At 51.0% G+C, this 12,085-nt stretch overlaps 1 protein-coding gene across 1 annotated transcript in view; it reads left to right on the top strand.

Annotated features, from left to right (window-relative positions):
- Positions 1-1,703: 1,703 nt before the first annotated feature.
- LOC114783288 (ephrin type-A receptor 3-like) overlaps positions 1,704-12,085 on the top strand; it is a 23,257-nt gene continuing 12,875 nt past the window's right edge. The window contains exons 1-4 of the mRNA XM_028968704.1: positions 1,704-1,870; positions 6,435-6,499; positions 6,946-7,615; positions 11,208-11,311. Of these exons, the coding sequence (XP_028824537.1) occupies positions 1,765-1,870; positions 6,435-6,499; positions 6,946-7,615; positions 11,208-11,311 (945 nt within the window). The 5' untranslated portion in view covers positions 1,704-1,764. The remainder of the gene's footprint in view (positions 1,871-6,434; positions 6,500-6,945; positions 7,616-11,207; positions 11,312-12,085) is intronic.

Raw genomic sequence — 12,085 nt, 5'->3', positions numbered from 1 at the left:
CAATCAGGAGAATAAAGGTGCTGCTTTACGGAGCAGCGAGGTTTCCTGGGTCGTGACCCCTGGAGGACGCATTGCTGGACGTCGTCGTCCAGTTGTTGTGTCTCGCAGACGGCGCTCTGAATGGCCTGTTTATGTCCTAGAGCTTCAGCTATTTTCAAAAAGTGAAGGAGCCGATTGTCCTGCCTGTCATTCGGAGAGGACAGCATGTTCTACACCGTCATCAGAATAAACCAGTCTGCTGCTGGAGTAATGCTGTGGAAGAAGATGTTCTAAAGCACCTGCAACTCTAATGCAGAACCTGGCATCTTGAACCCAAAGCTCTGAAGGTGATTGGTTCCTGTGTTCAGGCTGATCTAGGTCCATTGCTGTACTTTATAGTTGTTTACTTGTACAGGCCCCAATATAGATGTCACATGGTGCAGGTGTAGGGTGAGGGTGGGGTTCTCCTGTATTAGCAGAGGTTCCGCCATATCAGACCCAGCACTTCAGGGGAACCTCTGATGCGACTCGGCTGCTTTCCTCACATCTTTGGCCCAGGTGGAACCTGAGGGGACCCTGGCTTTGGGTGCAGAACCTGGCATGACCCCAAAGCTCTGAAGATGATTGGTTCCTGTGTTCAGGCTGATCTCGGCCTTTATCTTCAGTGGGAACTCGAGATTTTCTGGCCCACTGACTCTCGCTGAGTCCACGGGAGCAGAAATCTTCTTCCCCGCTCTGCAGCATGACAAATAGAACTGGAGTGGTGGTGACAGCCAGGAGAGAGCGAGAACCTCAGCTGAAGGCACGTGGAAGAACAGAGACACACACTGCAGGTCGTGACATCTCACTCGCCATCTGACAGGTGTGTGGAAACACACTTCCTGTTTGGAGGTGATCAGTGACGGTGAGAACAGGAGTAAAACGGTCATCCTCCTTCACACACACACACACACACACACACACACACACACACACACACACACACACACACACACACACACACAACTCTGCAGTGAGGAGTTACCAGCGCATGAGTAACAGGCCCTGACAGCGGCTGCTCTGCACAGAAACATCCTCCATTATTCATACCAGCGGTAAAAAAGCCCCGTGGAGCGTCTGCAGGTCGGAGTAGCGCTGGTTAGAGAGGGCGGGGCTAACATAGGGAACAGGGATTAGAGAGGGCGGGGCTAACATAGGGAACAGGGATTAGAGAGGGTGGGGCTAACGTAGGCAACAGTGTTGGGAAGTGGACTGGGTTTTGGGGTATGAAGTTATGAAGTTATCTTGTTTGTCGTGCCGCACAATATCAGCTGATCTCTCTGGTGTTTTATGATCACCGCGCTGGGGTCCGGTGTAGATTACGGAGGTTCTGTTATAAAGTTCTGCTGATGTGGTGACAGTGACTCTCCTGCAGAACTCGGATAATCACAGAGTCAAACAGTTCAACAGTTTAATAACCCCCTCGGTCTCACTCTCCCCCTCTCTCTCTTTCTCTCTCTCTCTCAGCCCCCCTCAGTCTCACTCTCTCCCTCCTTTCCTCTGTCTCCATCTGTTTCACTCTCCATTTCTCTCTCTCTCTCTCCCCCTCATTCTGTCTCTCCCTCTCTCCCCTCTCTCTCTGGCTCCCTCCCTCCCCCACTCTTCCTCTCTCTCTCTCCCCCCTCCCTCTCTCCCTCTCTCTCTCCGGGTCCCTCCTGGTGCTGCTGGGTTTTGCGGCTCCTCCTCCTGCTGCTGGCGGGTGTAGTTGAGTCGGGACTCGGGGATGCTGCGGTGCGGAGCTGCGTGATGATGGCGGGTCTGTGCGGGGTCTCTACGCCGCTGCTGCCGCTCCTGCTGCTGCTCCGCGCCGCGACTCCGACTCTCGGGCTGCGGAGTTACCCGGATAATGAAGGTAGGAGGCAGGAGGGATTTTCTCCTTTATTTTCCGTGTTTAATGCAGTTCATCGTACAGAGGAGAAGTTGTTCTTAATTATCGGCAGTAGGTTTCGAGACCTCATTAATGGATGAGCAAATTAGAATAAATTTGCAGATTTATGACGATGATGAGTAGAATTTTTAATGAGTTTAAACGCTTCTGTCTTTTGAACGTTTTCTTGCGTTCAGCCCCGTTTGTGGCCACGGGGTCCCTGGCTGTCTCCACACTGCGCGTAATTACGCACGACACCAGCCCGTGGTCCGCCTCGCCGGGGTCCCTGTCACCACATCACCAAGAGGTGTCAGTAAATGTTTAATTAGACCCCCATTCAGACCCCCAGAGTGAGAGTCACCAGGAGACCTTGTTCATGTAGACATGATTCATTCCAAATGGACTGATTCTTCATGTGAGCAGTTCAAGGGTTCCGCTGCTTCCATGTTTGTATAAAAATGTCTAAAAGCACTTGACCGATTGAATCGGGTTCCTGTGGGACGATTCCTGCATTCCGGAAGAAGAAGAACCGCAGCAGAATTCTCTTGATGGATAATCGTCTGGTTTGGTAGTTTGGACGAGAATTCTGGTTTAAAATTACAAGGTGGTGGTCGCAGTTCTTATGGCCATCAGTAGGTGGCGCATTTTTACTGGAACTTTATGGTGGGTGAAGTGTGTGCTTGTACTTGTACACGTATTTACTTGTGTTTAATTGGATTAGATTTTTAAGCATCCTCGAGTCCCAATCCGACAGAGTTTCCGGTGGTTCTCCATCTTTTGGTCCTTCACTTCCTCACATCTTCAGCACCTCCATCACTTCTCCTGGCCTTGGATTCCTGTAGATTTCACTTTCGCTGGTAGATCTTCTCCAGAACTGGGAACGTTGTATTTTATACCAAGTGATCTGGTTCTCCATAATCAGAAACGTGCGTTCCTGTGTTCTGGTGCCATGGGTTCTCCGTTCTACCTCTTATTAGCTCATCCTCCCGCTGTGTCCGCTGAAGAGGGGCTTTTGTTCCGCGTTCCACCGTGCTCCGGCAGGAACATTACCATGAGAAAGGGAGTTCTTTATCCCGGCCGCAGCGGGCCCCGGTTCTCTTTGTGTTCCGAGGCCACGACAGGCTCGGTGCGGAGTGAACTTGGACTCCGTATTTGTTTTCGGGGCGGGTGATGGAGGCGCTGGACTTGGTGTTAATCCACGGCTCTGGGCCTCAAGAGGTCTTTTGTTCTTGTGGAGCAGCATTTAAACACGCATTCCGGGGAATGAAGAGAACCTCAGAAATATTTCATCCTGATCTTCTTCGGGGAACGTGCAGACAGGCACTCGGAAGGTTGGACGGCGGTCCGCGGGGTCCAGCTGTGTTTGCCGTGGCCTGATGAGAACCGACTGTATTGACTCAGCTGCTCGTGTGGAAACCTCTCAGCAGAGGAACCCGTCCAGAGTAGCATGGGTTCTACTGAGGAGGTGGCGGCTGATAGAACCCAGTCAGTGGAACTGCAGTTGATGCTGTGCTGTCAGGGTCATTTTTTTGCTGCAACCTTTTTCTTTTAAAGCTGCCTGGATGTTATTATGACCTGTCCTCCTGGGTCAAAGGTCAACAGCCATATTAGTTGAGAAGATGTTGTTAATGATTGGTGAGTGTGTGTGTGTGTGTGTGTGTGAAGTTTGTGGACATGTTTGTCCAGCAGCAGCCATCTTTGCTTCCCTCCAGGTCACACATGTAAAGTGAGTGAAGGTGAAGTGATTGTCACATGTGATACACAGCAGCACATCACACGGTGCACACACAGAAATGTGTCCTCTGTATTTAACCATCACCCTGAGTGAGCAGTGTGTGGGGACGGTGCTTTGCTCAGTAGCACCTTGGCGGATCGGGATTCGAACCGGCAACCTTCTGATTACGGGGCCGCTTCCTTAACCGCTAGGACACCACTGCACCACTGCCATGGGAACATCAGTTTAAAGAGCAGTGACGGTGTGCGTGTGTGTGTGTGTGTTTGGATGATGACATCACTCGGCTCAGCTGACCTGCCGGGGTTCCCGTTTGATCCAAGCTGAGTGGAGAGGTGACCACACACACACACACACACACACTCACTGACGTCCACATGGGAGAAGTGTGTGTTGATAATGAGGCGTCCCTCGGGAACCCAGCCAGACGATCATTTCCTGTTCACGTGACACCAGTTTAACACGCGTCATTCCTCGCCACGTGTCTGTCCTTCATCCCTGTCTGCTGAGGAATTTTCTCTTCTTATTCATCTCCTCTGTTTTCATGGAAATGCTCATGTTCCGTTCAGTTCTCTACTGTTCCCACGACCCTTTAACCCGAGAACAGAACCTGGTTACTGTAGCACGTAGTCCTGGAAACGTCCAGTCACCACGTTCCGGCCCACGGTGGACCGGCACTGACATTTACAGGGTTGGTCATCTGGCCGGTTCTCCTGACTCCAATAAACCATTCACCACCTCGCCTGAGATGGTCCTGACCTGACGCAGATCTTCTCCATCTAGAACTTCACCTTCCCTCTGTGTTTGTGTTAAATTTGAATTTAACTGCTCTGTCCCCCATCGTGACAAAACCACAAATTCAGCCGAGGCATGAAAACCACAGAAAATATGAAAGATGGAAGAGAAGCGGTGGTTGAAGTGGCTTCCATTCGGCACGGTGTGGAAATTGGGGCAGGGAATGAGTTTTATTTATTATTTCATGCATTTATGCAAATTGGTTTGACTCCAGCCTCTGGGGACAAGATGACGGAATAAAACTGCATTGCTGATCAGTGGTGAGGGATCTGTGAGGGATTGTTGACAGACAGTTGTCCCGGCGTAACCCTCGTCTTCCTCTGTTCTCCTCCCGGCAGTGCCGGGCCCTGGTCTCCTTGACTGACAGAAGCCACTGACGTTTGTCTCGCGTCTCGGCCGAATCTCCTCCTCTGTACTTAAGGCTAAGCGGCGGTCCCTCCCTCCCTCACCAATATTTTTACAGTTTCTCTCCATGGAGAGCTGGGCGCATGTATTTTAAACAATGCCACTGGCTACTATGGCAACCGGCCCTTTCACCCGAGGGAGACGTGAGCAGCAGGGGAAATGCTGCGGATTCCAGGCCTGGATTTACCAGAAAGATGCGGCATCTGAGCGCTGATGCACCAACCTCGCTTCTCAACCAAATCTAAACGCCCAGACAACACTCAACTAACCCATTCAATATTATTACAGCGTCACGTCTGAAAGATCCGCCGTAGACTTCTCATCTAAAACCATCGTGGGGTCTGAATCTGAATCTGGTTAGAATGAAGTGGGTTTGTTTTTTATGGAATGTGGAGAATCCCAGTTGGTCTGAGCCGGAAACGCATCAAGGAATACATTTAAGGCATTTACCAGACGTCCTTATCCAGAGCGATTTACAATCAGTAGTTACAGGGACAGTCCCCCCTGGAGACACTCAGGGTTAAGTGTCTTGCTCAGGGACACGATGGTAGTAAGTGGGGTTTGAACCTGGGTCTTTGGGTTCATAGACGAGTGTGTTACCCGCTAGGCTAGTAGCCTATACTCCGGAACGTGTACGGAACGGGTCATCAGGTTACAACTCTGGATTGGATTACAGCAGGCAGAGGAACGTTACAACAGCGCCGTACTGCAGCGTGTCGGAGGTGTGTTTCCGTACAGTGGGAGTACGTACAAGCAACGTTACCGCAAAGTTAGTGACTTCAGTGAAAGTGAAGACTCTCACTTGTGATACACAGCAGCACAGCACACTGTGCACACAGTGAAATTTGTCCTCTGCATTTAACCATCACCCTGAGTGAACAGTGGGCAGCCATGACAGGCGCCCGGGGAGCAGTGTGTGGGGACGGTGATCAGTGGCACCTTGGCGGCTCGGCAACCTTCTAAATACGGGGCTGCTTCCTTAACCGCTAGGACACCACTGTCCCGCTTTTTGACATTCAGTAAAGGTCCCACCGAGACTGGTGGTCTCCTGATTTGAGTTGAATGGGAGCCGGAGAGCAGGACGTGGATTTTGAAAGTGAGTGAGGGGCTGTAACTGGTTGGGACGTTTGAGCTGCACATCACTCCCCCTTCCATGTTCTCGTAACGTGGCCTTTTAGAACCCAGCCGGTGAATGTCGATGTGTTGTATATGCGCGTGTTGTCTGTGGAACTGAAATGCGGTGGAAATGAGTTGTGCCGCGGTGTAATTATAGGATGGGTGAACTGGTAATCAGAACGCTTCACCTTCTCCCAACATGGCGCCAATGAAATGATGAATTTATTATAAATTGTGTCTGGAGGCCGCGTGGAACCTCTATTGTGTGATTGTCGTACATTTTATATGAAACGTGACCTCCCACCTCCTGTCTGTCGGAGGAAATGAGTTTCTTCACAGCAGCCGTGAGATAACCGGGGCGGAGTATTTTAATTCCGGGATAAGGACCGGCAGAGTGCTGCTGCGTGCCGGAATGGAAGCGTTCCTGATGAATCGTGGTTCTGGCGGCGATTCGATGAAGAAGATCTAACGCCACTTTGTTCGTCTCTCTCTCGCTCTCAGTCACGCTGCTGGACTCCATGTCTGCGCTGGGCGATCTCGGATGGGAGGCCTATCCTGCTGAGGGGGTGAGTAGTAGGCAGAGGGTTCGTATATCATATTTTATGTTTGCACCACCGTATCGTGAGGCTGCTGCAGCGGAGCCCTCCTGATCATCCTCCTCCTCCTCCTCACGATTCTGCTCCTTTTCAGCCAGATAAAGGCTTTTTGAGATGATCAGTCTGGCCTCAGTCCACCATGCAAATGACTCAGATGCTCAGCAGCCGCGAGCGAGGGCGGAACTGGCGGCCAAATTGCCGCTCAGGTTACCTCTGGGTCACTGGAGGTCAAGTGCTCGCTCCAGCTGGAGTCCATCACCAAAACTCACATTTACTAACACTTATTCTTCTGCAGATGTTTAAAGCATCCAGAATGAGGACGTATGCTTACAGGCTCCTCCCCATCTTCTGGATGTTAGGTAGTTCCTCATCACCAACGTGAGCATTAACGCGCTTCTTCTCCGTTTACTGGTCAGTGGGAGGAGATCAGTGTGATGGACGAGAAGAACGCGCCCATGCGGACTTACCAGGTGTGCAACGTGATGGAGGCCAACCAGAACAACTGGCTGCGCACGGGTCTGATCCTGCGCCACAACGCCCCGCGCCTCTACATGGAGATCAAGTTCACGCTGCGCGACTGCAACAGTCTCCCCGGGGTCCCCGGGACCTGCAAGGAGACCTTCAACATCTACTACCACGAGTCCAGCTCGGACGCGCCGCCGCCCCTGCGCTACGTGCGCGAGAGCCAATACGTTAAAATCGACACCATTGCGGCCGACGAGAGCTTCACGCAGACGGACGTCGGCGACCGGGTGATGAAGCTCAACACGGAGGTCCGGGACATCGGTGGTCTCACCAAGCGAGGGATCTACCTGGCCTTCCAGGACCTGGGCGCCTGCATCGCGCTGGTGTCGGTGCGCGTCTTCTACAAGCGCTGTCCGCTGGCGGTGCTGAACCTGGCGCGCTTCGCCGACACGGTGACCGGGGGCGACTCGGCGCTGGTGGAGGTGCGGGGGACCTGTCTGGAGGACGCCGAGGAGCTGGAGCCGCCCAGGATGTTCTGCAGCGCCGACGGCGGCTGGCTGGTGCCCATCGGCCGCTGCACGTGCCGCCCGGGCTTCGAGGAGATCGACGGCCGCTGCCAACGTAAGCTCCGCCCATGCACCTCACATTCACGGTGGAGAGACATTAATACACACGGAATATCCATTCAAAACCTTCTTATTTTCCATCAGTCTGATACAAAAATATGAACTGCAAACCTTCAACTTAAATAAAACCAAATAAGAGCTGCAATGTTTGGTTTTTAAGTTCCATTATCAGAATAAATCAAAAAGCTTGCATATGCCAAGAGTTTCATCCATCGTCTGCCAGGTTGAATGTTCTTTTCCGCTGCATTTTCCATGGCGCGCCCTTGCATTGCAAGGATTACTATCTGAGCAGAAACCAGCAGAGCGCCATCCATAGGACTCCTATCCGGAAAACAATTCAACTGGCGCCGTTACAAATCGGTAGAGATTAAATGGCGGTTCTTTCGAGGATCCATATTTTTTCTCACCCCTACAGAATACGTTCGAATTAGAATAATAACGTAGAATGTGGGATGATTTAGCGTCTGAAGAAGCTGGAGTCATATCTGGATATTTCTGCGCGGGGGATCGTGTGAAAAGCTGCAGGATGAACCGGTCCTGGTTCCTGTGGGCAGAAGCCTCTAGAATGTCTTCGCTCTGGGCCGGATTTGCGCGCGGGGAGAGGAAACTGGGTCAGAGGGATTGGCAGCCAGAGCTTCTCAGCAGGGTGTTGAAAGCTTAACACCATCTCAGCACACAGTCGCTGGGTTCTGGAGGTTTCTGCTGATCAACCAGCAACGGGACTATGTTGCTTCATGTTGCTTGTCCTTTAGTCCAGCGACGTGGATGGGGAAGCGATCTGGGTGCGGGCGCCCTGTGTGTGTCTCTGCAGGTGAAAGGTCACCAGGTTTGACCCCTGAATGCCGCATTGCTTTGCTGGTCTCCGCTGGGATCCGTCCCATTCTAATTAACGATTCGTCCCTGTAGACCAGCAGCTCTTAGCTCTGAGGTGGCGTTTTAAGTCCCAGCATGCACTGCTCCCCTGCAGAGAGACAGCATGTTAGAAGCAGCAGATCAGAGTTACAGTCGATTTCACACGAATGGAGTATTTTTATTGGCTGGAGGGCCACCTGATCGCAGAGCTGGGTTCTTCCCCACGTTCTAGCACCATGAGAATCAGGCTCTATGTCTGTGGTGCCACGTCACAATCGGTGCTGGTGTTTAAGACCAGGAAAGCTGCACATGAAGATTCACCACTGGGCAGTTGGTGGAAGATAAAGTGCAGGAGTAGTGTGTAGGTGGAGTTGGAGGAAGAATGTGGAGAGGAAGAAGGAGGTAGAGGAGGAGTGTGTAGGTGGAAGAGGAGTTGGAGGAGGAGTTTGTCAGTGGAGGAGGAGAGTAGTTGGAGTTGGAGGAGAAGGTAGAGCAGAAGTGTGGATGTGGAGGAGAAGGTAGAGGAGGAGTGTGTCAGTGCAGGAGTTGGAGGAGGAGTGTGGAGGTAGAGTAGGAGTGTGTTGAGGGAGGAGGAGTTGGAGCTTGGAGCTCTCTGCCCTTTACCAATCCACGGGCCCATCCATCTGGCCCATCAAGACTCACTCTCATTTCATCAGTCCATAAAACCTTAGAAGAATCAGTCTTGAGATATTTCTTGGCCCAGTCTAGATGTTTCAGCTTGTGTGTCTTGTTCAGTGGTGGTCGTCTTTCAGCCTTTCTTACCTTGGCCATGTCTCTGAGTATTGCACACCTTGTGCTTTTGGGCCCTCCAGTGATGTTGCAGCTCTGAAATATGGCCAAACTGGTGGCAAGTGGCATCTTGGCAGCTGCACGCTTGACTTTTCTCAGTTCATGGGCAGTTATTTTGCGCCTTGGTTTTTCCACACGCTTCTTGCAACCCTGTTGACTATTTTGAATGAAACGCTTGGTTGTTCGATGACCACGCTTCAGAAGCTTTGAAAGAGTTCTGCATCCCTCTGCAAGATATCTCACTATTTTTTTACTTTTCATTACAAGTCATTCTTTTGACCCATTTTGCCAAAGGAAAGGAAGTTGCCTAATAATTATGCACACCTGATATAGGGTGTTGATGTCATTAGACCACACCCCTTCTCATTACAGAGATGGACATCACCTAATATGCTTAATTGGTAGTAGGCTTTCGAGCCTATACAGCTTGGAGTAAGACAACATGCATGAAGAGGATGATGTGGACATAATACTCATTTGCCTAATAATTCTGCACTCCCTGTACTCTGGGCCAGTGGTGGCCTACCGGTTAAGGAAGCGGCCCCGTAATCAGAAGGTTGCCGACCCGCCAAGGTGCCACTGATGTCCCCTTGATGAAGGTCCCGTCCCCACACACTGCTCCCCAGGCGCCTGTCATGGTGCCCACTGCTCACCAAGGGTGATGGTTAAATACAGAGGACACATTTCATGACACGTGTGGAGGTGGAGGAGAAGGTATGAGAGTGTGTTGTAGCAGCAGTTGGAGGAGGAGTGTGGAGGTGGAGGAGAAGGTAGGGGAGTGTGTTGGAGGAAAAGGTGGAGGAGGAATGTGTTGTTGGAAGAGGAGTTGGAGGAGGAGTGTGCAGGAGGAGGAGAAGGTAGGGGAGTGTGTTGTAGGAGGAGTTGGCAGAGGAGTGTGTCCGTTTAGGTGAAGTTGGAGGAGGAGAGTGAGGTTGGAGGAGGAGAGTGTAGGTAGAGTTGGAGGAGAAATGATGATGATCATGTTCCAGACTGGAAAGCACAGTAATCCTGCAGTAATCCCACTGAGGAGGGACCATAAAAGCCATCATCCTGCTCCATGTTCCCAGTAGATCCTGCAGTGACTGGTAATCCCTGCTGAGATCCTGGAAATGTGCTTTTGACTGACTGAGGTGGGTCTGAGTGTCTCATTCTCAGAATGTGTCTGTTCGAAGAATAAAACCAGAAACCAGGATTCATGTGAAGGTTCTTCATGAATCCAGCAGAGAGAACAGCAGGAACGTGATGTCAGTCATGGTAGCAGAGTCTGGTAGCATTTTATTACAATGATTTGTGTTCAGTGTGTCTTCTGGTTTTGTATGTCATCTCTATCGTGTGTGAGTGTGTGTGTTGGTGCTTTGTAGTTGGTTCCCTTCGGAACTTTGCTCTTAAAAATCACAGGACAGAACCAGGCAACGTTTTGGAATCACGTTGCCATGGAGATAATGATGTCAGCCTCTTTTGCGGCGTAATTGAAGTTCCTCCTTATTTTCCAGCTGCAGGGACACTTTGGGTCGTGAAGGCGCTGCTGCTTCCATTTGGGTTTCAGAAATGAGCACTGCAAGCTCTAAAAGCTGAGGACACACACACACACACACACACGTCCCTCTGAAGGTCTCAGGCACTTCACATAATCCTGCATGAAGCATATTTTCCACACGGTCCCTGTAGATGCACCTCGGACAGATCAGGTGAAGCGTAGCGCCACCTGTCTCCTGTGGGCGGAGCTTTAATCACACACCCGCCCACCACCCACTATCTACCTCTTCCTGCTCTTCGGCTACACGAATGTCAAACGTGGTTTCTTCTGATCACCATGTCCTCACTGCCTCCAGATGGGCACGGCTGAGCTTCAGCACCTTCACCAGCCACATCCACATCCATGAAACCATGTAAATATATCACTATGCCACTCAACTCGCTTGCAGATGCCTGGTCTCATGCTCATCATTCACCCATGATCTTCAACATCAACTGGAGCAATCTTCAACCAGGAAAAATCAAGGTGTGGAACGGCCCTACTGAGATCATGGTGTGGCTTTAGTATAAAGATTTTAGGTTCTGCAGCACAGAAACATTCGCAGCTTCCTGCTGATCTGGCCATGATGGCAGCGTTCCACTGAGGAGCAGCTGTAGAGCATGTCAGAATGTAGAACCGTGTAACACCGCACTCCTCCATAAACACCAAGCTCTAAAAGCTGAGGACACACACACACACACACACACACACACACACACACGTCCCTCTGAAGGTCTCAGGCACTTCACATAATCCTGCATTCGAATTAGAGCGGATTCTGTGCATCTTCTGAGTTCTACAAAAAGAAAGAGCAGGTTTGGAACTGTGGAAAATATTGTTCGTATGAACCGGACGTTCTTGTGGTCCTTCACTAATTCCGCCACTTAAATGAGTTGTATAATTCAGATCAGGTTCCCTTCACAAGGTTCTCCCATATTCTGAAGAACTGCGTTGAGGTTGGAGTTGTGAGGATTCCACTGCAGAAAACATCCAGACGATGATGACGGTTCCGCTCAGCCACTTCTCCATCAGACTCTTCTCCCGTCTGATTCCTCCATAACAGAGGCTGTAGCTCCCAGTCACGTCCTGTGCAGTAGGGTGTGTGTGTAGTGAGTGTGTGTGTGTGTGTGTGCGCGTGTGTGTAGTGAGTGTGTGTGTGATGAGATGTGACAGGTTGGAGACGTGTTTGCAGAAATAAAAGACTTTGCTTTTAGTTCACAGTCACTGTGGAACCTGGTGCAGCTCCTGTGGGAGCTGAACTTTGATAGCCAGGCGCACACACACTCA

The sequence above is a fragment of the Denticeps clupeoides genome, unplaced genomic scaffold, assembly GCF_900700375.1.
Source record: "Denticeps clupeoides unplaced genomic scaffold, fDenClu1.1, whole genome shotgun sequence".
NCBI classification, from domain to species: domain Eukaryota; kingdom Metazoa; phylum Chordata; class Actinopteri; order Clupeiformes; family Denticipitidae; genus Denticeps; species Denticeps clupeoides.
The sequence above is the reverse complement of the archived record's forward strand: the minus strand, read 5'-3'. Positions and strand labels throughout refer to the sequence as shown.